Source organism: Chaetodon auriga, chromosome 2, assembly GCF_051107435.1.
Source record: "Chaetodon auriga isolate fChaAug3 chromosome 2, fChaAug3.hap1, whole genome shotgun sequence".
In the NCBI taxonomy this organism is placed as follows: Eukaryota; Metazoa; Chordata; class Actinopteri; order Chaetodontiformes; family Chaetodontidae; genus Chaetodon; species Chaetodon auriga.
Window position 1 is genome coordinate 7,571,436 of NC_135075.1, and position 27,150 is coordinate 7,598,585.

The window sequence follows — 27,150 nt, forward strand, 5'->3', positions numbered from 1 at the left end:
AATTGATCAAACACAAAATTATTTAGAAATGTGCTGTGTGTAAGCACAATGTCAACAAGGTATAATACATGTCTTAAAACTCTCTTGTAACATCCTCTACAGAAAAGGCCTTTGACAGCTCCCGTCCTAATAAAACAGCTCAATACAGATACAGGTGTGTTGACGTTAAGGCCTGTAAACTGGAAAATCAACATTTTGTATTGGTGTGAATGGCCGGAGACAGTCAGTGCAGGTGTGTCAGTAAAGACGGGATAATAAATGTATTTAGCCCAGTAGGCATGAGCACAATCTCTACATGTTAACAGATACGTAGTTAAGATAACGTTAGTCTTACTATCTTTAGCTAGTCTCGATAGATTACATCACATGGTTGGTTACCTACTTTCAACTAACGTTAACACTTAAGGTTATTTTAAGGAACAGGGAAGCCTTTCTTACGAGACTATTTGCATATCTTTCGTCAGTATTTTTTTCGAATATTTGGCGTCGTTAACTCGTAGTTAACTCTGATTGACAAGCGGGTTCACGTTACCTTAAATGAAGGTTAACTAAATAGGCGTGAATTTCTGCCCAAACTACACAGCAACAACAAGGCTGAGGACGACGAGAAAACACTGCCACCGGTCATTTTGTCGATAAAACATTATTACTCTGGTGACACCCCACATGAAAACTTAGAAAACTTAGCTGTGTGTTATATAACTAACTACACATATTGTGTCACCTTTGTCGGCTGGGTGTCCAGACTGCAGACGATGACCTGCGAGCTTTACATGTGGTCGACTGGTAACGAGCCCTGCAGTCCCCAAGATGGCGCCCGAGTTAGACTTTCACTGTCTGCATTGGATTCAATATAATACGTGTAACTGGGGTTTTAGGAGACTTCTTTCGTCTGTAGTTTATTTCTTGTCTCAGTGAATGTCTAAATATCCCTGGTTAACTGCTGTGCTTTATTGTGATCCATTAGCAGGCCCGTCAAAGCCAATGAAAAAAGGATTCAAGCAAAGACGCAGAAAGTAATGGAGGGAAAAATGTTTCCTTATTCACCACCAGAGACTTGTACTGACTGAGATTTCGGTATGAGTAATAAGTAGACATGGGCCTATGCTTGACTGACTTGTGGTTTCTGAGATAATAATCCCCAGAAGTTGAAAACAGATTATCTTCGTGTAGCCATTTAGGTCATTTTAAAAGACAAACATCACACGTTTTATAACAATTGGAACAAACTGGTTACTTAACAGGAAAAAATGTAAAAAGAAGAAGAAGAAGAAAGAAAGAAAGAAAGAAAGAAAGAAAGAAAGAAAGAAATTCTGAAGTGATAAGACAATCGATATATTTTGCTGAATTTTAAACTTGTTAAAAAATAAACCCACAATATCATGGAACGTTTACTCTGCTGGTGGCTAAATGTCTATTGGATTTTATAAGTGAAGATGCTTTTTGGGTCTTATTGCATCTGTATGGTATTGAGAATTTGGGGGAGGGGGCGGGCTTGGAGCAAAGAAAGGCATTCTGTTAGCTGTTTGCAGGTAAACCAGTCTGAATACATTAATGATTATGGGGCTATCTCCTGTCCTTTCAAACTGTTATCTCCTGTCCTTTCAAAGTAGAGAGGCTGTGTGGGGAGGGGGGAGGGGATAAAGTGTCTCTCACTCACTGAGGGGGGAGGTCAGTTTGCCATGTTTTGTGGGGGAGGGGGCACAAACAGAGGGCCACTGGGCCCCTCTTTTGGTTTCCATGGAATGTAATTGAGGCTCTGTCACTCACAAACAGACTCAAAACACAAACAAGATTTTTTTTACTTTGGGGGATTTCATCATCTCATGAACCAATAAAAATCCTCATAACATGAGCAGAACTACATAGACCTAAATTGATGTATACCACATCATGTTTTGCATGACTGTTATGAACAATTTTATGTATGACTCATCCATACTCACTAGTTGTGTAACACTTTATGGAGTACTCTATGTCTTGCAAAACAATAGCTAAGTCTGGGTAAATTTTGTGAATTGGTAGCATGACATAAAATGCTGTGACAGTAATGAACTTCACTGCCTTTTCAGCAGCTATGTATCCTCTTTTTTTCCACCTCAAAGTTTTGATGTTGATTGCAAGAGAGAATTATGTTCAGACAGGAAAGAGCAAGTAAGGAGCTAACTACCTAGATTTTAACACCGCCTCTGCTCTCTTCACCCTGTCCTTCTGCTCTCCTCCCATCTTTGGCCCTCACTCCCTCATCAGTGGTAAAAATTCAAAACCAGTGTGCCTGAGAAATCACCATGGAGACTGATTCTTCTATCCTCCATGGCCACTCAGGGGCCATGGTTGTTCCTCACCCAGTCAAACTGATATGACTGACACTGGACCCAGAATCTGTGAGGTATCAGGCTGCATGTGTTGGCATGGACTTGATTCACTTTACAGCTGACAGAATTGCAAGGTACTAGAAGGTTAAATTTGATGGAGTGGATATAGTGTTCTGTTAAACAATATAAAGATCATAAATCATTATTGTAAATTAATGTTTGGCAATTCCATGTTTTCCTCTTTTACATATTACATATCATACTCAGTCCAGTCACATTGCCTGGACATTTGTAAAATTCTATAGAAACGGTTTTGGAAAAACATCCAGCAATGTGCATGCATCCCTCAAAGAAATTTCAAATGCCTTCTTATGTCTAGTGTATAATATTCAATCTTTACATTTTACGATTTCTTTTTTTTAAAATTGTAATTTCATGCATAGTGAACAACATAATAGTGTAATACTCTATGGGCAGGAGAAGGCATTTGCATAAAGCTGCTTTTCTGCCAGCCTATAAATACATTTTTAAATCTCTCCCCTAATAATATCAGTGACTGCTGCTCATATCACCTATGGGTATTGGTGTACGTGTAGTTCATTTGCAGAACGTGTCGAACTGTTTGATGCGGCTTGAAAAGGAAAGCGACTACATTACCCAGAAGCCATGTCGCTCCGCTACAAGCTGGCTCCCTCCGCTCTGGGAGTGTTTCGCATTTAAACAAACACGGTCCTGCCGAAGATGGCGGAGAGTTTGTAGAGGCGTAAAAGAAACTGCTCTACTCAATGAAAGCGTCGACGCCGGTGAGTTTTCTGCAAATGTTTTATGATTCGTTTACAGCCAAGTTTTGAACTCATGCTAGTGTGTGTTTGAATGCGCAAATTTGTCACAGAGGCAGTTGGTGTTGCTCCGCTTCCGAGCAGGCTGTGGTTTTTAAGCCACCGTGATACAATGAACCACCTCACCACTGTCTATTTGTTATGGAATGTTTGTTATGATATTAATGGCTCAAAAACTGTAAATAAGACGATAATTGACGTTAAGCCCGGCTTGATAATGTGTTATTCGTATCGGTTGCGGTGTTTGTTGGTGGCTTCGTTAACGTTATCGGCTAGCTACAAAGTTTACGAGATACAGGCTCTGTGGTTCGGCTGTGTGCTGTAGCCTAGCTGCTCACACTCGCTGCTTATGAGTGAACTCGTCTGTGTTTCAGCAGGTTAATGTTAACTTGGCAGCACCACACGGCTGTGTTCATTGTCCACCACACAGCTGAAGAGCTGTGGGCACTACATATTCTTCTGCCACACTGTCTGACTTGCTTCACAGTTTCTCTACAAACGGGGGCTGCAGGAATCGTCTGTGTTCACAGCTAACGTTAGTTACACCGCAGTATTTGTCTCTTGGATGACAAAAATAAAAAAAATCTGTGTTATTGCTCGTTTGTTGCGGCTTTCTAGCCTCCACCACGAGTGTTAACACATTTAAAAGCGGTGTAGTGTAACCGTGCCTATATTTTGTTTGTGGAATAGTTTTCTTGCCTTTAAGTTGACACACGAAATGCAACAACACCATCCAACAAATGGCAACAAAGTGATTAAGCTGACGCCAAGTCATGTGAAATTAGACCAACACATTAATTGCTCATTGCCTTCTTCTTTCTCGGTGGTTGTTCAGTGTATGACGCTAACCAGCTGCAGGTCATGATTAACCAGCTTGTGTTTACCAGTAGATCACTGTGCCCATGGCTGACAGCACCACTTGAAGTGACGAGCTCAGCGTGGCTGCTCTGGAGAATCTGCAGCATCTGTTATTTATTTGCATGGTTGTAGTGAGATTACGTGCTCGTGATTATAATGGTTGGTATAATGGCCTATCACACAATGATACATGTTGGTTTTCACTGCTGCTAAATCACATTTAGATAGACGGACTGGCAAGGGGAGATGGATGTGTTTCAGTGCAGGGGAGGATGAACACTCCAAGGGTTCAGGTAAAGTCCAGGTTTGCTTTCTCTGTGCTGGACAAGGTGTATGCTGAGCACACAGTTTTTTGAGGTGTTTGGAGGACATTCTTGGAGAGAGTGCTCATGTGTAGGCAGACAATGAGGAGGCAAGTTAGTCATTCCACTGAAACGGCTGAGGTCTAGGTGTGCTGTCGCTCTCTTCGCCTGGGGCCATCCCTGCCAATACTTGCAGGTATTTACAGCTCAATGCTTATTTCCATTTGAGAGTTTCAGAAATCATCTAGGTTTTTACATGGCTCAGCTACTAGGTTGTTGCAGGAATTTTTAATTTTTCATGCAGGCGAGTCATTAAATAGGCTGCGACATCTAAATAATGTGAGCTTTTAAATGCTGCGCTACTGGGAACGAACAAGTGAGAATGCTGGCAGTCTTCAGCCGTCAGATTAGCTAACTTGTCTTTATTTGGAGTCTGATGGAATGCCATTACTCAAGCCCACATATGTGGTATTTTTGTAAGTGGTAGAATGACCACTGTGGGAACCTGTCCAATGAACTGCTTCTGCTCATATTCTTGGCAAATGGAGCCCCCTGTCCCCCATTCTCTGTCCCTTTATCTACCACTTTCTTTCTCCCTCACACAGGGTGTCAGGCTGCGTTAACAATGAATCAATCTTTGGGGGGATTCTTTGACTGCAGATGGGGTGAAGAAGTGACTGGGATGCATGGCTTTCGCTCTTTGTCTGCCCGCCCCTGTGCTCTCAATAATTCATTAACTTATCACTTTTTCTCATGGGACTGGGAGAAGTCTCTCTGTGGTGGCAGATTCTGTGGTTACATCAGATCACCTGATTGATAATCGAATGAGCATACGTTTAGAGGCATTCCTGATATTTAGTTAATACCCATAGAGGTTACTTTTGGTGTTGTATATTTTAACATCCTGCCAACAGTACCATAAAAACATAAAATACAATTTCTGTGAGTAGTTACTGAACAAGCTTGGTAAACCTGTGGAGCAGCCAAGGCAGCGAGTATGTCTGTGTAAAAGTTGATTAGATATGGCTGTATTAGATCTGTGGCCACTCAGTGAGGTTGGGCATTTTGTCAATTCTGGTTTTGTGTATTGATTTGTTGTCCTTTTGAGCATCTCCAGCCCACTGTATCATCAGCGCTATACATATGCCTAGTTGTAGATGTATGTGGAGGCACAGTAAGTTCAAACTTTCTGGAGGCTGAATTAAAAATCATGTTTCTCAATCAAGTTCATGTGAATAAGGTTCTGCATTTAATATGTAATGTTGTAAATATTTGTAAACTTGAAAGATGGAAAAAAATGCAAACATTTTATACTACTTTAATTTTGCCCATGATCTCCCAACTATTGGCTAAACGTATCTCCTGTTGACTTTTAAATACTGGCTTGTGTCATAGAAAGGGAGTGAAAAATAAGTGGAGAGCTCACAACTTCTGTGTGGTGGAGCCACTTTTTGATAACTGTCTCTTATCTGTCTTTGTCAAGCTGCATTTTTGCATCACTGATGTCTGAATAGATGGCATTCTTTTGGTGTTTCATCAGCCTCTGTGCCTTAAGAGAAACGGACATAATAAGTTTTGTTTCAAGTAACTGCCGATTGGTCGTGTGGTATGTGTTCAATAAGATTAATAGCTGTGTGGGTGAGCAGTGGCTCTCAGAGGACTCTTGATGACACACAGCTCTGTGTGAAAGGAAAGCCTGATTGTTTCCCCCTAATTGAAATATGACTCCTTGGTCTTTTTTTTTTTTTTTTGTTGGGCAGCAGTACAGGTAGTGTAGTGTATTCTGACTGCTAACTTTTAATTAGTCCTTTTAATTCAGGGAAAGAGTATATCCTTAAATGTGTTCCTCTATGACCGTGGGATTTACGTTGGCCTGTTTCCAGGTTAAGTTAGAGTTTTCAACAGTTGTTGAGGGATCTCTAAAGCTTTACTCTGCTGCACCATTTAGACTTGACTCTGACTTGTCATTGGTGGCTGTTTTTACAACCAAGGTTTAAGAACACAAAAGCTTCCTGTGGTCAGTTCAATCCATGTAAAACATCCTGTTTAGTCCCCACATCTCAAGGTCACTCATGCAATGACAGTGATCCACATTTGTGTTTGCTAAAGTGCACATACCACACACTGGTGTACTAGTACTCAACAGGTAGGTTTGCTTTTTCTGCCTACCTCTGGTGAGCTAAATATAGAAAACTCTGCTCAACAAGACAGTCGTGTTTCCACTGCTAAAATATTTACAGCTACTTCGCCCAAACAAGTGAGAGTGAGAATATGAGACGAGAGCTGCTGAAACCAGATTTTTATTCTCAATACAGAGGAAGCCAGACAGCGGAGTCCCAAGTCAAGCGGCACAGTTTGCACTCTGACTCTATTTGAAGTCACATCTCATTCATCCCCTCAGTCCCTTCTTCCTCAACTCTGAGGTAATACCCAAATGTTAGGCTAGCTGCGCCATATGTGAGCCATGCACACTTCTGCAAGCCAAACGGGCAGCCTGAAGCAATCATTGCACCCAATTCCAGTTTATAACCAGCAAGGATTTGGAACAGTTCACTCTCTGTAGTCCTTGTTGATTGGACGAAGGCAAGAGTTTATTAGGGAAGGGGGTGCCAAGCTTTGTCCCCCCTCCCTTCCTTACCCTTCCTCTTTAACTTCAACTCCCCCTTTAACTTTCGCTCCCCCAGCTGAGGAATGCTCGTAAAAGGGGTTCACCTGAACAAGCCAGTGGGAGGGTAGCTCCCTGGCCTAGTTTTGTTACCATTGTAAAATGTTAGCAAGACCTTGTTTGTGTTTTGTTTAGAGTTCCCTTTTATAAAATAAAAAAAAAATAAAAATGCTTTGGGGGGAGAGACAGCGAGGGTGAAAAAAAGTTTGGTTTGTGAGATAACTGCTACCAGATGCTCTCTCTGTCTGTTATTCAGTGTGCAGAGATGGAGAAAGAGAGGCTGGTAAAGGGAAGAGAAAAGACACACGGCCACTTCTGGATGAACTTCTTAACTGCTACATGGACTCTCTCCATCTTCTTCTTCTTCGCCAGTTTTCTTGTCCCGTGTATGCTCTGCCTAGATCAGATACACAAAACGTGAAAAAAAAGTGTGTTTGCACAGGCAAAATAGTAAGTTTGCAACCAAAACAACAAGGGGTTTGGCACCAGCCACCACTCCGTTCCAAATTTAACAAAGCTTACCTTTTTTTGCCCTCACACTCCATCCCCTGTAATTCAACAGTGTCAAATGGTTGGTTGTGTTCATTTCCTTTGTTTGTATTGTGTTGCTCTTTCTCTCTGTACGCCTCCAAGATGAAACGGTTTGATGTCGGACTTATGTGGCAGTGGGGTGGGGTTCCTGGGTCTGCCTGGGTTGAGAGGCAGCTGTGGCAGGCATGGTGCTGCAGTTACAAGTTGTAAGGTAATACATGCACGTATGTGACCGTGCAAGCAGGGACTGTAAAGGGCATTGAATGTCTCCTTTCTAATAGTTCACCTGCAATTTAAAAGCCCCTTTAATTAAACGAAATTGCACCAAGTTGTAGTGAGTATGCAGACATTTGCTCAGAGCACTGTGTCAGACAGCTTTTTGGTTTTCCACAAGTGCGATTTCTACTTTATTGCAGCCTTGAGTTCAAAGAAAAGTCAAGTTGTGAATGACAGACTTCCACGCCATCGTTAAAGGCTCCAGACTTACTACGGCATGTCAACACTGGCAAGGCATGTGTCAGATAATTTATTATTATCCCGTTTTCAGCAACACTCATTTCTTAATTGGACAGATTTTTTTCCCTCCTTTCTGGATAAAGTGGAAAATGTTCCTTTCACCATTACTGCTCTTCACTCTGCCTGGTGACGTCACCCCTGTGTGTGTATGTGGCTTGTCGTTAAGGCAACACTCCAATCAAAGGTTGCTGCTCCTTACCATTGTCCCCAGAATAGCCGAGCTAACACTTGCCTCCTGACATTGCCACATCACATCAGGCTTTGAACCAATGCAATAATTTATATACCAAACAATACTCCCACAAGTTGGCCAAAAGTCCCATTTAGTATTTTGTATGGAAATGACTGTACTCATGACAAGTGATTGCCATGTTTCCACTCGGCTTGTTCTTGTGGCGCTCATATATGCTCCTCTGACTGCCAGTGCTGTACTGGAACAAGTGAATCTATATGACTGCTGTATGACTAAAAAGGTGAAGTAAAGGTCCCTGTTCAATTAGCACCAACCTAACAGTTTACTACCCTGCTACTATCCTATTTCCTGTGTCAAAATTTATTTATATCAAATTATGGCAGAGTTTTGACAGGTATGGGGCCAAAGACACAGTGGGGCTGATCATAATGAGCGTGTGTGGAGGCAGTCAACCCACACACTTTTGTAATCTGCAATAAATTTCCTTCCACGGCCCAGCAAATATAGTAATCACAACTAGTGTAACAAGACAGTCAGTAGAGGATACAAGAACTTTGTTCTTACTCGGTCTTCATGGTCGTGAAATGTGCAAAACAGTTGCCCTTTATCATTTCTCTTTCGTCTTTTGAATGTGAAATTCATCAATCTAATAACTGAATCTCTTAAATACTGCACTCAGGTCCTTCTCCTAATAAAACTTAACTGAAGAAAAAATGCTTAATTGCCAGTCCGAATGCATGTTTCATATTGCATGTAGATTTATGATGTTGCTAGTTGAGCAGCACAGCCTACATGCTGTGTTATGTGCCTCACACGTAAGCAGGATATAGCTTCCATACAAATGTTGCACTAAAGCCAGTACACAACAGTGTCCAACGTGATATTTTCAACCCTGTTTTCTACACACCAAAACACCAGTCGCATACCATGAGCTGCCTTAAAGTTGCATTACTCAAAGACTCTCAAGGCTTTAAGAAAAGAAACATAAGGAATGGGTGTCATTACCAGGGAAGCTTATCAATGTATGTTTTTTTTTTTTTTCTTCTGGCAGAAACATTAGATACATGTCTGCAAAATTTTAGTTGCTTTAAGACAAACTTAAATAACAGCATAGCAGAGTCATAGTTACTAGGATTATAACAGTAGATACAAAACGTTTAAAAGGCTCCCCACTGTGTTTTGCATTTATGTGTTGTTTGACAAAACTCTGACTCTAACTACAACAAAACTGTCGGTCTATAGATGACTGTGCTGGAACCTTCGATTTGACAGAAGGTGAGTCCAGTCCAATGTGTCGCACATCATTTAGGCATCAAAAAATTAACAGCCTGCAGTATATTTTCTTTTGTTCATACTTTTGGTTTGACAGTTTGAAAGCCTTTCTGAACCCATTAAATTTGATTTCACTTGGCATCATATGTGGATCTGCAGGAACACTGACTGAACATTTAGCTTTTTTCTCCCTCTCTCTCTCTCTCTCTCTCTCTCTCTCTCTCTCTCTCTCTCTCTTTTTGTGTGTGAAAACTAAGAAGCCAGTTTGAAGCAGAGACCGGTGTGTGTCAGCTCGATCTGTGTGTGTTGTCCTATTCCCGCTCCCTTACAGTGTGAGGAACTTGATTAGCAGTACAGCCTTAATCGCTGATGGGAACAGAGTGCAGTGTCACCAAGACAAAAACAAACCCACGTTTGGATTATGGCTCAGCGTGTGCATGTGTATACATGTGTCTAGTCAGACTGAGAAACTCTGATTTCATTCCTTAACAGATTCCTGAGTTGTGATACAACCCCAGCAGAGCTTCTCGTCCCCCCATTTGCCTCCTCTGTCTGTCTTTCAACACTTGGTCCTTGTGACCTCTGTATCATGCCTGTCCTCATAAGTCATTTAAACACACTTTTAATAGTGTTAACCTGGACGGCATGTGGTGGGCAGACTCAGTAAAGCATCATAGATGAAGGAATGGAAAGAAGGAAAACCAAAGGTTAGAACTGTAGAACTTATTAAATGCACAAGGATTTGGTTTATGTTCTACTTTTTTATAATTCATGATTCTGTGGGCTTTATTGCACTAGGATTGCAATAAAGCAAACTAGCATGGTCTCTACTTATGTGTCAGACTGTTAAATGTTACTTGTTATTCTCTGATTTTTAGGTGTGTCATTTAGCTGTTTGTCACCTGAGAGATAAAAGAAAGCAGCTGTTGATAGTTTTCTAGTAAAGCGTGGCTATGAGGATTAAAAACCCCAGTTCTGCTCCAGCTCTCCGTTTCCCCTCGTACCTCTTTTCTGGAATCTTTTTCACCTAGGCTCTGTCAACACATGAAACTGGCCAGTTGAAAGAAAGGAAAAGGAGTAGTAAGGGGAAAAATGGGAGATGGGAGGGGTGCAGTTGTGAAACTGGCGTCAGACCATCTTTTGAGTGGAATTCTTTGCAGGGGTCAGGGTTCAGGCGCGGCAGTGTGGCGCTGTGATTGGCTGAGGAAAGGTGAAATGAAAACCACAGTAAACTTTTGACCCCGGCGCAGGAGCTCTGCAGGAACGCCCAGCCTCAGCTCTGGCGTGGTGGAACAGAGCCCGCTCTCTTCCTGTGTTTACTCCACCAATCCAACAGGGACGGTGGGGAGAGGAGGAGGAGGAGGGGGGGGGGAGGGAGCACAGAGAGGGAGGAGAGAAAGACAGAAGAGCAAGAGGGAGGGAGGAAGGGAAGAGAGAAAATCGTCAGAGCTGCGCTGCGGTCTGAAAATGAATATCTTTTTTTTTTTTTTTTTTTTTTTTTACTGAGTGGCACAGTTGAAACGTGTACACAAACGCTGCTTATGAAAAGCAAAGTTAAAGCCGAGCACAGCCTTTCTGTATCAACTTGAGGTCATTTTAAAGGTATTGCCAACAGTTATTACAATGGTTGACATATCTTCACTCTGAATTATCTGAGGATACATGAGATTTGCAGTGCTAGTGAAGATGTGTGTGTTATCAGACTATGCAGCATGGCCGCTGATCAGGCCCTGGTGTTCTGGCTCTCCCAGATAAAAGGCTGTTTAGCCATTGATTAATGAACTAATTTCCATAATATTAGCTTTGTGTGATCACAGCCGCCTGCATTTTGTTTGGTCACTGTGGTCTACATCGTGTTCACATTTTTATCACCTCACCATAAACACCAGTGTGTTAAGTTTATGGAAAATGAAGGGTCAGTTGTGCTATGCAGTGAGTTAGCTGGTTGAATCTGTACCCATGTGGGTCCTTTTCTGTTCCTTTCTGTTCTTTGTCTGTATTAATGATGGATAGTAGGAGATGCATGTGACACACACACACACACACACACACACACACACACACACACACACACACACACAGAGTGGAATCTGCCATCTCTTTGTTTCCACCTTCATTTATTTTCTCTCGTTTTTCTACACGTTGCAGTTTGTGTGAGAAAAATAGGGAGATGCACACACGGTCTGTCTGAGTTCTGTGTGTGGTGTGTGCATGGGCGCGGGTGGGGGATGTTTTCTATATGAAAACAAGCAATCCTATGAAGGCAGTTCTGCTTTGAACTGCCTTCTCTCCTTTACCACATTCATTTATGGGCATCTTATACACTCAGAGTTTGTTGAGGAAAAATCCACCAGGACAAATAGCTGTTTTGTATTTTTATACTTCTACTGTTTTTTATGTGCCCTCATGAATGTCTTTTATTAGAAAATTTCTAATATAAATAACATGAACAGTACGTTGTTTTTAGTCAGTGTAAATAAATTTCAGATGGGCTAAGCAGTGTGGAGTTTATTGGTCATGATTAGATTTGACTTTTGATTCTAAGGCCACGACTTGATTCGATTTAAATTGTTAGACTATTGACTCTTGATTTGTAAAGTTCAACAGATTATTGGGTTTATGTTCTACAGCTGTGATTTACTTTTTTTTTTAAACTGTGATCTGACTGTCTGTCTGTCTGTCAACCTCTCCTGTCACTCTCTCTATCTGTTGCAGTTTAGTCAGCTATAACGTGGCTAGATAAGTATACTGGTAACTGAAAGGCAGTGTATTGTGTCCTAGAGGGTGGATACTGCACTGCAGCCCATTGGTATCTGATAGGTCGGGCTGGGTTCGGACAAGGATTCGGAAATAACATGAAATTATCTTGACTGGGCTACCTATCTGTAGCCTATATAAAACAAATGGCCATACAAGGTGCCCTTACATATGTAATCAGGGTAAACAGGCAAGGTGTAACCATGGTAACAACAGGTGCGTGACAGGGTAGCACAATCTCCGTGCTGCAGCTTACATTAACGGCATCAGGCTCGGGTTGGGTCAGGTTCTGATATAAACACTAGAATGCGTGTAGCGTTTGGGTCGGGGTCCATTACCATCGTCTCAGACTCGGGTCGGGTTCGATCCGCACTCGATAGTGTTTCCTGTCAGAGGCAAGGCTGTTCGTGCAATGTTACTATGGCATGCTCCTGCATTCTTCACAGCAGAGTTGTGTGAAATGGCCACAAATATATGTTACTAGCAGAAATGCTGAGCTAGCTGCTAAATAACTGTAGCAACAGTGGACAGCAAAGATCAATCAAAGAACTGGATGCATTGGCAACACCAGCAGTGACAAGTGCAGCTGTAGGCTACCGATAAGCTATGTTGTGTTGCCTTTGAAGTGTTTCTTTTTTACCCTTTGGACATGTGCCGGGCATGTGCAAGTAATCGGGGTGGAGAGAAATACAAACTCTTTTGAGTTCAATTATTGAAATTGGAATTTTGATTTAGAATCAAAATCTTTGCAAAGTTAATATCTGACATAAATGACCTTGATTGGTCAATCACATTAAACCTTCCAGTTGGAGTCCTTAAAGACTGAGGCTTCTTACTGATGCTTTTCTGAAATGCTTCACACACTTGCGTAAGCTGCTGTGAGGGTGTGTTTCTTTCTGCTTTCTCTGCTCCACCTCCCTATCCTCCTCTGTCACATTTGCGTCACCACTGTAGTTTTGAAAGGTGTGCTTTATGCCGCTGTGAACTGCTCCTTGTGTGACTTTAATATAAACTCTAGATCAGTCACACTTGTTGAGGCTTTCCATTTGCAAGACTGATCTATGTGAATGAATTTTGTAAAACAGAAATTAAACAAATTAGGATCTGTGTTTGTTGTATTTTTGCCAGCAACGATTCATAACTCAGACATGGTTTGAATGGACCTTCACATTAACAGTTTGCAGAGGAATAAAGAGACAGAAACATCTTTCTCTAATGCCAGACACACTACAGACAAATGCAGGAATATGTCCTGTGTTTTCTGTCTGGTTTTCAAGCCTTGGTGGAATTTCACAACTGCCTCGGCACATAAATGCATAAATGGAGGCTTTCTCTGAACAATTTGCAGCTTCGCTTTTTCAAAATCTGCGCTTGTACACACATGCTTGACATATGTCCCCCTCATCGCCGTCCCTGAGTCTCTTTGTGTGGCAGTGCTCTCCATCTTAACATCAAACCCCCTGCCTTCAGTAAAGTCCCACAAGCTCATGTTTCATTAAGATCATATGTAATGTTTGCAGAAAAACAGCTAAGAAGCAATATTTACCAACAGCAAGGGTGCAGTTGACACTATGAAGAGTGTTTGTTTGTGGAGTTATCTTCCCTCAAAATTAAGGAGAAATCCACTAAATGTCAAGATGGTAGATGGCTGCTACACAAAATTACATTTTTTTTTTTTCTAAATTATATGAAGCAAGAATAATAATGGGGACCATGGTTCCCTTCTTTTTCCTGCCGTTTAGCAAGGGTACAAAGTTATTGGTTCCAGCGTATGTTCACAAGTTAGGAGCTGTGCTTTTGCTATGGCAAAGATCCAACTTTTGCTTTGAAGCTACTTTTTACTTTTTAGTTTTTGAATCAGATTTCATTGTCTGTTCATCTCCAACACAGCAGTAATTAACTATCATAAATTTTTATAACATTTCGTTTCAGGTTTTCATTCACTAAAATGGATAAAGGTTTGTTATGGCAGCACCTTCTCTTCATTGGTTGTAATGGGCGTTCCATGTCAACCGAAGTTGATTCTTTATCCTTTTTGCCTTGCTGGCCCCCAGCCAAAGGTATTTTTTGGTTACGTGAGAATCTGTCGCACATCTCACCATTAGAGGGCTCACTCAAGTGAGACATAAGACAGACAATTTGCTAATGACATAACTTTTGCAACACCCCTCCCTTGAACTTGGATTTTCCAATCATGGCGCCAAGGCTCATGGGATAGATTTAACAGTGTGTTTGCCTGCTGTAAATTCAGCTGATATTGTTAACGTGCAAAGATAACTGGCTTGTGATTACTTGATTTTTCAGTTCATTTTCATCCCTTTGTCATTGCCCTGGAGCTGGCTCGTAACAGCTTGCTACTTACAGTGCTAACCTATTTCCAAGGCCAAACAGGATCATAACCCTTACACATCGCGGAGTATGCCGCAGACTCATGATTCGAATGTGAAAAGGTTGTGATTTATTTAGTTGCACCACATTGCACAGGATTCATGGGGGTACGTGTCATTAATGAGCTCCACAAGCTGCTCATTATTAGCTACTCATTACAGATAGCCATATCAAGCAAAAATAGTAGTCGATATTCGACCCCCCCATCCCCAATACACACACGCGCACACACACACACACACAGAGTGAGAGCAACCTGAGCTTATCTGGACACTTTGACACTGACCATAATAAATCACCCTGTGTAGCATGTACTTAACAGTTGCTATACACATGAGAGGTCTACTTCCCACAGCACCTGATGAACTATGTCATATTCACACAGGTGAAAAACAAGAGACATTTTTTAAGTCAACATAGTTAATTGTGTGTTTTTTTTTATTTAATAATAAAACTATTTGGAAATAATTACCCATTCCTAGACAGTATACAGTATTTTACTGGCAAGAGTGCAAAATTACAACAGGTAATAGACAAGTCGGTCTTCAGCCTGTTACATGTACATCAAAACAGTCGTAAAGACAGTTCGTCCTGGAGTGTGGATAGACAACTTAGCTGTAGCTCACATTACAGCTGTACATGTAGTTCACAGGGTCTCCATCTCCAAATGGCTTCTTTTTTTTCCGTCTTTATTTCTTTGTACATGCAGACTTCAAATTGGGACTGTTTTGGTATAAAATGGTTCCTTTCTTATTTTTGGTTTAATTATTATTCGTTTCATTGACTGTCCAAGTCCAGAGGAGCCCTGTTCACAAGTCTGAAGGGTTGACATTGGGATTCAGCAATCCATGGTTTCTAAACGACCCGGGATTTGTTCTTGAATAAAGACACAGAGACTGGGTTTGGTGTGTGCACCAGTTGCACTTAACCCAGTATATAGCTGGTTGAATGCTCTGCAGGAGGTGGAGAAGTTCTTTGAAGAGAAACAGGAAGTCATTTTGTCCTTTTGTTTCCTTTTTGCTCTTGATGTCCCAAACTCAAGTAGACACCTTTTGTTGCTTTATTACCTTGTGGTGTGTGTGTGTGTGTGTGTGTGTGTGTGTGTGTGTGTGTGTGTACACCTTATATTACTCACGTTGTGGGGACATAAATCTGTTTGCACTGTCACATTATGGGGACTCACCTTCCTTTATGGGGACAAAATGCAGGTCCCCATAATGTCAGTCATCTAATCTGAGGATTAACACTGGTGTTTAGGGTAGGTTAAGGTTAGGTTTAGGTTTAGGTTTAGGTTAAGGTTAGGTTTAGGTTTAGTGTCAGGCAAGCAATGGTTTTGGTTATGGTTAGGGTCACTCTCCAGGAAATGAATGTAAGTCTATGTAATGTCCCCTTAAGTTATGTATACACGACTGTGCGTGCGTGGTTTTTATTTATTTATTTATTAGTGCAGTTAAGTAATGATGATAAATCCTTCTGGTAGTTCATGTCTGCCAAGATTTTTGAAAAAAAAAAAAAAAAAAGTTGCAGTATATTTGCAGTATTTTATGATTTTTTTTTTTTTTTTCCACAACCTCAAACCGTGAGCCGTTTCTCGCTCACACCATGCAATACAGACAGTTTGGGCTCATGTGTTGTGGGTGTGTTTCTGGGGGTCTATAATTGTGTGTATGTGTGCCCCACTTTGTCTGATCTTTGTTTTGGGTAGGCCAGTGTTTATTGTTGGCCCTGCCACTCATTGTCTAAGGGAGCTCAGATTGCAGGCTTTATTTCAGGCAGAGCAGGAATGTCCTCCTCACTATTCTGGTCCTGACTGACTGACTGACACTGCTGCCATTCTGGCCTTTTGCCAAGCGCCTGTGCATAGAAATGGTGTGTTATTTAGTTTCATAATGCTAACTGAAACGCTTTGATACTGCAGAGTGCAGACAAATGCAGCATCATTCAGTTCAGTTCACCAGGTTTACTTATGTAATCTCATCAGCATCACATCTGTAAGAGAATAAGCATTTTTCTTGAGAGGTCCCATGGTTTCTCTCAAAAAGTTGTAAGGACTGGTTGCAAGTATCTTTTGACAGGGTCTGGCAGCCAAGTGTCTTTTCTGATAGGGGCCTGGCAGAGGCCAGTGACAGAATCATGGATGGAATCGCAGAGTTCAGACTTTAAAAAGCTAAAAGACAGATTCCCTGACTGGAGACTTGAAAATATGATTGCGTAATGTGTTAAAAATATGTGATTCAACACCCATTTTAAAAAAATCAACAGCTATTGCAGAGTCTCACAAATAATCTGACAAACATATCATCTTTGAATGCTGTGTTTTCAACAGCAGCAACAGATATTAAATAGTATCACATTTTTTTCAGAGTCTCAACTGGCTGATTCTTACAGCCTTGGAGTGCTGGGCACATTTCAACAACAACAAAATAAATAAAAATGAATAATATCAAAGTTTTTTTCACCCACAAAGCATAACATTCTTCAAAATCTGCTGTATACACCTTTAGTGCAACAAGTCAGCAAATTAAAAGAGCCAACATGATTTTCCCGGCATCTTTGCACCTCCTTGACTCCCCAGTCCCTCACTGAGGCTGCAGAACTGCTGAAAAGATTCAGACTAGACCTGTGTGCAAGGTCACTCTGAGAGAACACAAGAATCAGGTGACTAATAGCCTGTGTCTTTGGAGATGCTCCCTATGCTCTCGTCATTCCCTCAATAGGGAATGCTACAAGAGCTTTGAGGCATGCAACGCTTTGTTTAATAATCATGTCTCTGGTGACATTTAAATGCTTGTTCTGTAACAAATGATTGGTACGGAAATGGTGGCAGTGTTGACTGGTAGTTTTGAGGAAGATATGAGGAAGCAAAACCCCTCACACTCAAAATAGTTTATTGAACAAAGGATTGTGTCTGACCCTTCACTAGCCACTGCGACTTCTGACCCGAAATCCATTGTCACCATTTAGCCTTTTCAAGTTTAGAAATATTTTCCTGCATGCTTTCATATTTTGTTGAACTACCAGGGCTGTCAAAATTGACCAATAATGTTAAAAGATCCCTGCTATTAAAAAAAAAAATGTTTATTTTCGAAATAAACACATCTCTTAAAAGATCTACATACCCACACCTTATAAAGAAACAAATCATATAATGTCTTGTACTATGTTGTTGAATTGCTCACCCATTTCAGCTTGACCTACATTTCGTTTTCTATCAATGAAAGTGACGTTATGTGCAGAGTTTCCAATTGGTGCCGGTCCACATGTCCTGGAAGATTTCAATGTCCTGGACAAATAGGAGAAAGACTGGTCAAATATTTTCTGATTATGCACCCTATTTTCACAACACAGTTTTTGTGTCCAAGTGACTAATGGAGACCACAATTTTTGAACTTTTTCCAGTACATAGTGAGAGTGCTGCAGCCGGCAGCCACGAAACGGGCTGCAGTGTAAGCTCACAGTGTGTTTGTACATTGTCATTGTACGTCCACTAAACGTGTTTATCATTGCTTCTGACTAGCTCAGAGTGTTATTCCAAGTGTCTGCCAATATTATGTGAAGAATCCCTCCAACGATACCTTGTTAATTGGCTGTCTCTAAAGCCACCAGACTTGATTCCCAGAAACACTAATTTTATCATTGTAAAATACGCTTCATTCAAATGTGACAGAAACAAAATATAACTCACCAAAACCTTCCTGGTTCATCTTTCACTGTTCCAGCAATCACCACAAACTCTGGTTTGGTTGAAATAAACTCTTCATTCACCAAAATCAGGAGAGGAGTGAGAGAGAAGGTGGACATCAGAGAAGCAGTGGGGCAAACGGTGTGTAGAGCAGGAATATTTTCACATTCAACTCGGGAATTATTTTCACTGGACATTTTCACCAGAGAGACTGAAATATGTAGGACTTCAATAGATTTTCCTGGGGGGACAGAGCAAAACAGTAGTTACTGGACAACAGAAATGGTTTTCGCGTTATGACTCCTGTCCGTCACGCACTGTGTTCAGTGCATCCATGGAGGTGCTGCTTTTTGTTTTTCTCCCTACAATCGTGGTGCCCTTTCAAAACAGACACAAAAGCAACAACCCATAAATTTAGTTCTTACACTTATAATTACTCTACTCAGCAGCATTCAGCATTAGACACATGAAACTTTCTGTTTGCTTCCAGTTTCATTGTAGCTTTTGGTTGTTTGTTGCATTGTGAGCGTACTTGTGTGTTTTATTGGTACTGCAATGAGAACTTTGCATTTTGATTTTAAAAAGTATTCAGAAACATATTTTTAAAAGCAGTGATTGACAGACTTTCTGTTTCTAAACAAGTCGCCAACAGATTTAGTGTAGGAACTGTTTGAAAGTTAAATACTCAGTATTGCTACCAGTATGACACCGAACACTGTTTGTCTCAGCGCTGTCTCCTTGCTTCTCCCCTCCCCCTCCCTGTTCATCCTCCTCCTCCCCCACTCTTTATTCTACGCAGTCTGCTTTGACTCCTCCTCCTCCTGAGGTTCATATTCACACAGGTGATTATGTCTGCTGGTTTGAATTACATTTCACTTCCAGTAGTGGCTCGTGCATGCATGATGTGTGTTTGTACCTGTGTCAGTAAATAAGGATAGAAAGCACAGAGATGAATAGTTTCACTGTCTGTTGGACCTGAATGAGAGTTGAGGTTACAGCAAAACTGAAACATCAGAAAGGATGGTAAAAAATATTCACATATTGCTATTTCTGTGAATAGTTGATTTGTTTTGGTGAAGAGTCAGCTCAGAATTATTAAACCATGTTTGGACAGTTGACAGAAAGGGAACACTTTCCTCTCTTTCTCAGTGTTAAATTATTCAGCTGCAGCATTAGCTCAGTAGCAGCCCAGCGTTTAGAACTGATGTGATCAGTGGTCTGTGGTGGAGGATCACAGACACACACACACACACACACACACACACACACACACACACACACACAAGCTGTTTGCAGACTAGGTTGCATGCTTTTGACTGCTGCCTTGTGAATATGGCTAAACATCAAGAGAGATATCATGATAGGATTTTTCTTCCTTTCAGGAGGTTACACATTTTAATATTGTATATTTAATCTGTATTTTTTACTTCACATGTGCACAGAGAACAACAGTTCAAGAGTTTTTTTTTGTTTTGTTTATTTTTTCTTAGTGAAAGATAGAACACCTGACAGGCTTATCTTTGACACTAGGATACTGGTGCTAAAGGTCAGTGGCTCTTTGGGAGCAATTTGTGCCCAAACACTGAAGACCAGGCCCTCCCTGTTTTTATGTTAGCACCCAATGACAGGTCCCCTTGATATGATAATGTAGCTCGAAAAATCCTAAGCAGTCAAAAAATTATTATGTCTTTAATGTTGCAAAAACTGGACACAGATGTCAGTGACCAGCTCAAGAGAGATTCATTTCGTTTGCTTGGATGAAAGCTTATTCAATTGCTCTGAGGAGAAAACACTAAACCCCAGAGGGCCTTCTTTACTGTGATTATGAATAGCATTGCAAAGTACTGAAGGTTATGAAAGCTTTGACAGAATGGTTACTAGCACATATATCATGTCTGACAAATTGTTCTCAAAACAGTATAAGCAGTGTATATTGTCTAAGGAGAGAAAGGTTACGTGCTCAGTAGCATCTCTGTTACCGTAACATACTATTTGCTGAGTTATGTCCACAGTAGCAAAAAGATATTTTTCAGATCAGAGTTTAAATTAATTGTTAGCAACAATTTGAATAAATTTTGCAGGAATTTCTGACCTCTGTTAGAATGGGTCTTGTTCTCTTAATACTCAGTTAGCTAAGCTAAGCTTTGGAAAGACTCTGATGGCCAGCAGCAATCGTGCAAGGTGTGAGTAGGAACCAGGGTGACAGGGAACCAGCCTGATGAATAGAATATGTAAATAGGGTGGATGAGTGGCCACATTTCCAGGAAAGGGAAGTGATGACGCAGTGGAACGGGCTGAGGGGAGGACGCAAACAGGATGCTATCTGCTGTGGCTTCCTGTGCAATTTTAGAAATCAGATTTTCCCATGAATTTCTGTGAAAGCACACCATAAAGATCTCGTGCTATTTTCATAGGAAGCAGTGCAGTGCCATTATCAAGTCATATTGAGACACCCAGACATTCAGAGAGCACCGCAGTTCATGACCCTTTTATCTTCTGTCTGTTTTCAGGAGATGTTGAGACACTGAAGCGACACTAGACCCTGGATGGAGCTTGACCACCGGGGCTTGTACTGGTCAAGGTGAGCATGTGGTATATGTAGAGATAAACACACACACACTCCAGATGGACAGGCCATTAAAGATCTAGACCATTTCATTTTTAACTGTGAGATGTTATATTTCTCATGTTGGCAGCTGCTGCTTTTTGGCACCTCGTGGTTTGTGTAACATATCAAGTTTCACATTGTCAGATGAAGCTGACTCAGGTCAGTGACATACTGCCAGGCCTGTTGAGACTCACCCACCCCACAATCTCTGACTCTGCTCTATGTGTGTTGTCCACTTTGGTTGTCAGTTTTCAGATTTCATTCAAAGTTTTAGAAAGTGCAGATGGTAAGTGTGAGTGAACTGGTGAAACACACTGTGAACACAAAAAGCACAGTGAGTTGTGCATCTACATCCCATGAGAACATACTTTTCAGTTCTTTTAGTTTTATGTAACAAAGAGACTCAGTATCTCTTTGTTACATTGCATTTCCATGTTGAAACCTGTTTACATTTACTCTGGTTTTCTGCGTTGCTTCACCATGACCAGAGTAGAAACTATTACTAACTATTCTACACCACTATACATTCCATGTTTTCAAAAAAAAAAGACCCCCAGCAGCCCCCAGCTTTGCTGTTTGTCCGTTTCAGGATGTGAGGTTGACTGAGGGCTGATGTCATCTTTCCCCACTGCTGCAGAGGTGAGCCTTAGGACAGAAACCAGGAAGGAAGGAAGAAGGAGAGAAGGGAGGGCAGTGAGAGTCACAGCCGGAGCCGGAGCAGGACAGGCAGATTTAGAGAGGGGTGGTGAAAGGTAGACAGACAAGAAGCATGCGATGCAGATTTATGGCACAGAGTGCATGTCTGAGACTCGGTGCTCTTCTCGTAGTAGTAGTGGTGGTGGGTGATTGGGCTGCATGTCCTAGCCTGCCATTACGGAGCAGGAGTTGCGTAATGGCTCCCATCCATTCTACACTTATCCACTCTGCAAAGAGCCCACTCTGTGTTCAAGAGTGCCTGTCTGTGCACATACACACATACAGTCCAGGATAAGGTTGGAGTCTGGTTGTACAGCTGCACGCTACAGCTTTGTGTTGGTAAGAATAGGAAAGAGCTGTGACCTTAGAGGTGGGTAAGGAGTTTTCCTCTAATGCGAACTCTGACAGGGTCAGACGCAGGGCAGTGCCAGAGCAAGAAAACAAGGGCAGGGTCCCCAGCCCAGCACTGCTACACCCAGGGAGAGAGGGAGGGAGAAAACAGAGGGGTTGTCTTAGGATGATACGGGGGGAAGCAGTTGAAACCCATTGGAAGAAAGAACGGATGTAGACAACTATGGGGAATGCAGAGTAAAGGGAATGCGGAAGAGGAATAATTCTCACCAGTCCCTGAAATGCGCTGTGGAGCCTCGCCTGGATTGTTTCTAGGCTTCACAAGCCTGTGTGTGTTTTTTGCTCTTGCAGTCCCAGGCAGTTAGACAAAGGGGCAGGCTGGTGAATATGTGCCTTGCTGGGACAGTAGCTAGTTGCACTCATCTCCCTTACAGACTGTACTGCGACATGCCTGAACATGTCAGTGTACTGGAAACGGTTTGTATATGCAGTGTGTACGTGTGTTGCCGCTGCTGGCAGAGTGGTATCATTCTAGCGGGCAGGCTGGCTGAACGCAGGATGACCCATCTCCCCCGAGGCTCCAAATCACTACATCATCATCAGTCGCTCCTCGCAGTGGAACAGATGAGATTTCACTCCCATCAAGCACTAAGCAGGAACCAAGGCTGCTTTACTAACTGGATAGTGTACCCTCATAAATCTGTAGGAATCCACAATCTACTCTTCCCTTGGAAGTCACTTCATATATAACCTCAGTAGCTTGGGGCTATTTTTTTTTTTTTTCCATAACTTGACACTAAGTTTTCAAGGTTTGCCTGAATTTGCCAAAGTTTTTGAGTGGACAGCTGCGAGCACTTTCCAATTCACACTCCTCTTTTGATTAGATTGTCCCACACACATATGAGTGAATAAAACCACACTCTCAGTTCATTCCTTCTGATCATGTTGCACTGCCAGTATATGTATGTGTACGTGTACTATATATATGATGCATGTTTGTTTTCAGGTGCTGATATGCGCTGAAGATGAGTGGCGTAGGAGACAACTCGTTGGAGCCGCTGTGCTCTGACCGCAAACGTAAACTGTCCACCTGTGACACACCGGGGTTAGGGTGAGTGCTGTAACTTCTGTTTAGTGTCAATCACATCCCAATCCACTTTGTCTGCTGCTGTTTTTTGTGTGAATGTCAACAAATGCATGAGGTCACTTACTTCCTCCTGGCCTCACGTAAACACCCCCCCAACCCCCCGATCCAAATGTGTGTATGCTGCTAGCAAAAATATCTGAAACATCTGAGCCTCGGCCGTATGCAGGCCATACGGCTGGGGCACGGGGAGGTGAGGTTGTCATGGTAACACGTCTAATCCCTTTGGCGCCCCGGCAGGTGTGACAAGCGTCGGAGGGAACAGGAGAGCAAGTACATCGAAGAGCTGGCTGAGCTCATCTCTGCCAACCTCTCCAACATTGACAGCTTCAACGTCAAACCTGACAAATGTGCCATCCTCAAGGAGACTGTGAGACAGATCAGGCAAATCAAAGAGCAAGGTACCACCACTGTGCAAATTACACCCGTGGACTGTTGGTCATAAACAAAGACTCGTGCAAAACACACCATTTGTCTTCTCCTGTGTTTGCTTTGGGGGATGAACAGTGAATAAAGTTAGGCTGAGTCTTGTACTCTGCTGCAGGACAGATGATGCCAGTGATGAAGTGGTGTGTTTGGTTCATGGCCAGGCTGCTCCAGACTGACAGCCAGGCTGTTTGTATTGCTGGGGGTAAATGAACACCAGTAATTGAGACCAATCCTTGGTGGTCATGGCTCAAGGCTGTAAGTGACAGTGTGTATCTGTTAGTGCCAAACCATGCTTCTCTCTGGGAGACTGGCTGGAGTCACTGGTGATTCAGACATCAGGCCTTATAGAGAGTCGCTTGTATCCTTCATCCAGTCATTTTGCGGTTTTGACATGATTGGAAACAAAAAGGAGGATATTTTCTTCCCCTGCTTTAGCTCAGTTCAGATTAGGTATGTGAGGTTGAGTGGGTAAAGAAGAGGGAGAGCAATCACGTTGGAATCTACCCAGAGGGTCACAGCTGGCTACTGCTGGCCGGGTGTTAGGCAGCTAGGTTGCCATAGTTACAGGATGGGAATGATGGAGGGCCTCTCTTTTTCCACTCTTTTCTGTCTGCTGTCCATTTAAGCCACCTTTTCCCTCCCCTTGTTTACACATATTTGCGTCAGCCTCTCAGGTGTTTTTTATTTATTTATTTTTTTTTATGGAAGTCACTGCCTTCTCAGCTCTGTCGGCCCATGTTGCTAGTTTGTTTAGAAATTGAATTTAATCCATCGTCAGTACTATTTGCCATCTTGCTTAGCTCCACAGATGACCCCTCTACATAGAGTGTTATCTAACAAAGCCTCAGACACATGCTGTTTTTAAAAATAGAAAGGCATGCTAACCATGCAGCCATGGCTCATGCTGCCACCTGCTGGCCAGAAAAAACTACTAAGTGTCATTGCAATAGGGAAGCAGCTCCCACAGCGAGCTGGAAATCATAGAATGACCTCCATGAAATTATTGCAAACAGCATGATCACGCAAAGTCCTGTAAAATAAAATATCATCTATTATACTGTGGCTGAAAACACCATGATTTGTGATATTTAATGTACCAACTAAAAAAGAACAGGCATAGATGGCTGTTATAAAAAGACAATTCTCTTCTTCAGTTGTGTGATGTGTGTCATATGTCCTCAGGAAAGAGCTCTTGCAGTGATGACGATGTCCAGAAGGCAGATGTGTCCTCCACTGGTCAAGGGGTCATTGACAAGGACCATCTGGGGCCGCTGCTCCTACAGGTCAGCTTGGGGACAATCACTGGGGGGGCAAAAGACCAACCACAATTACCTGCTGTTCCATATGCTGGACTAGTGCTTTGCTGTCACTGCTAATTTGAAGTTGATAGAAATGTCTCAGATGGCGCTGTCTAGAGGGTCAAAATAGTAATCAAGTAAGGTATATTTTCTGTTGTTACTTGCATTGATAAGTCCTTCATTCAACTCTCCATTTTTGTGTCCTTGCTGCCCTCAGGCCTTGGATGGCTTTCTGTTTGTGGTTAACCGAGAGGGCAGCATTGTGTTTGTGTCAGACAACGTGACCCAGTACCTACAGTACAAGCAGGAAGAGCTGATCAACACCAGCGTGTACAACATCATCCATGATGAGGACAGGGAGGAGTTTCACAAGAATCTCCCCAAGTCTAATGGTGAGACATGCATGGGTGCAAACACATTCAAGATCGTGCATACTGAAATGTACAATCACACGTGGTCACTTACTCACACACATGTGCCTAAATGATTGAACAGCTGAACATCTAAATGCTCTCACACACACACACACACACACACACACACACACACACACACACACACACACACACACACACAGAGTCACCTGTTGCCTCTTTCTCTCCACAGCTCCAAATGGGGCATCATGGGGTGGAGAGGCACCCCGGCAGAAGAGCCACACCTTCAACTGTCGTATGCTGGTGAACTTTGTCCATGGTCAGACTCATGGGTTGTCAGAAGAGAGGTCTGGGGGCCAACGCTATGAGACGATGCAGTGTTTTGCGCTCACTCAGCCCCGGGCCATGATGGAGGAGGGAGAAGGTCTTTTTTTTTTTTCATTAAGACATGAGAAAATACAAGTAAACATGTAACAATATCATCATTTGCTCATGCAGAGGATGTGATATAACCTGCAGCTACAAAGCAGAGCACATTTACATTTTCCAGTGATGTTCTTGGCTTACATTTCTGTGTAGCTGTGCCCTTGCATACATTTATTGGTCAGTTGTACTTAAATGCTGCAAATATTACACACGAGTAAGCTTTTGAATGTCCAGTTTCTCCTCCATCAGAGCCAAATCAAGACTTACCATTGCATTGTCTCTCTGCTCAGATTTGCAGTCATGTATGATCTGTGTGGCACGACGCATCATCGCAGTAGAGAGGACAGAGAGATTTAGCACTCGCCATGAACTGTCTGGTAAGTTTCCACTGTTATTGATGCAAGTACTTTCCCCAAGTGTATTAATTTTGTGTGTGACATGACCTTTGGAAATGTTTTTGTTAAGCTCATCATGTAACAAAGGCCTTAGCCAAATTAACCAAGGTTATAAATGCTGTGTTAGGTGGCAGTGGTTGATGGTGTGTACTTGTCCCTTTTAGAAATAAACATTACTTCTACTACGACACCCTCATTACTTATACTGATCCAGCAATGTGACCTTTCAAGCCATGTTATTCTAGATCTTTAGAGATGTATAGATTCCTACTACACTGTATTACAAATATACACTACCTCTAAAGTTATTGCTTTTTTTTTTTTAACCACCATTAGCCATCACTGTTTGTGTCGTCCTAATGTTGCATCTTCTGTTGCAGGTAAACTGATTGAAATTGAACAGCAGAGCTCTCTTCACACCACTATGCGTCCAGGCTGGGAGGACCTGGTTAGACGCTGCATGCAGATGTTCCTCCATCGAAGTGAGGGACAGCCGTGGTCCTACAAACGCCACTATCAAGATGGTATGTAGCTCTGCACCTCAACATCATCTAACCTCCCTTGCCACCATCAGTCACTCACACCATAAATTACATTAGCATAACATTAACATTACAAATTACATTACAGCTACACAGTAGCAGATGCTTACAAAGCAACATCATTTCCACACGTTCAGCCTGTGAATGGATTCCTTAGAATTAGAGCATGGTCACAAACTTTGATAAAGGCATAATCTGCTATTAGGACATGAGGGCAGGTTTAAGCATTGTTAAGAAAGCAGCAATCACAAAAATATACAAGGAATGTAAGAGAATGCAAACCACTACACTGAAGCTTTTGGTATGTGTGACACAGCTCTCACTAGAATAAGAAGAGGCTCACACCATTAATGAGTAATGTACAGTGTAACAGGAGACATGACCAGATTTGTAAGACTCAGTAAATAACACTTCTGACTTAATGGGGTCTAACAGAGGATGACCACACGGGTTACCAAGCATTTTCACAGTAGACAGTGAATGATAACTGTGCAGCATTTCAACCAAACACTTTCGGTCTTGTACCCTTTAGACACGTGCCTATTCCATCCACACTTCTATCTAAACTG

The 27,150-nt window shown here is 42.1% G+C and overlaps 1 protein-coding gene across 2 annotated transcripts in view; it reads left to right on the forward strand.

Moving 5' to 3' along the window:
• Positions 1 to 3,016: 3,016 nt before the first annotated feature.
• The window catches only part of ncoa3 (nuclear receptor coactivator 3), a 33,225-nt gene continuing 9,091 nt past the window's right edge, over positions 3,017 to 27,150 (forward strand). For both annotated transcript variants that reach the window (XM_076751926.1, XM_076751934.1), the window contains exons 1-9: positions 3,017 to 3,118; positions 20,829 to 20,899; positions 22,980 to 23,084; positions 23,358 to 23,518; positions 24,729 to 24,829; positions 25,062 to 25,236; positions 25,451 to 25,642; positions 25,935 to 26,021; positions 26,420 to 26,563. In XM_076751926.1, coding sequence (XP_076608041.1) covers positions 22,999 to 23,084; positions 23,358 to 23,518; positions 24,729 to 24,829; positions 25,062 to 25,236; positions 25,451 to 25,642; positions 25,935 to 26,021; positions 26,420 to 26,563 — 946 coding nt within the window. In that variant the 5' untranslated portion in view covers positions 3,017 to 3,118; positions 20,829 to 20,899; positions 22,980 to 22,998. The remainder of the gene's footprint in view (positions 3,119 to 20,828; positions 20,900 to 22,979; positions 23,085 to 23,357; positions 23,519 to 24,728; positions 24,830 to 25,061; positions 25,237 to 25,450; positions 25,643 to 25,934; positions 26,022 to 26,419; positions 26,564 to 27,150) is intronic.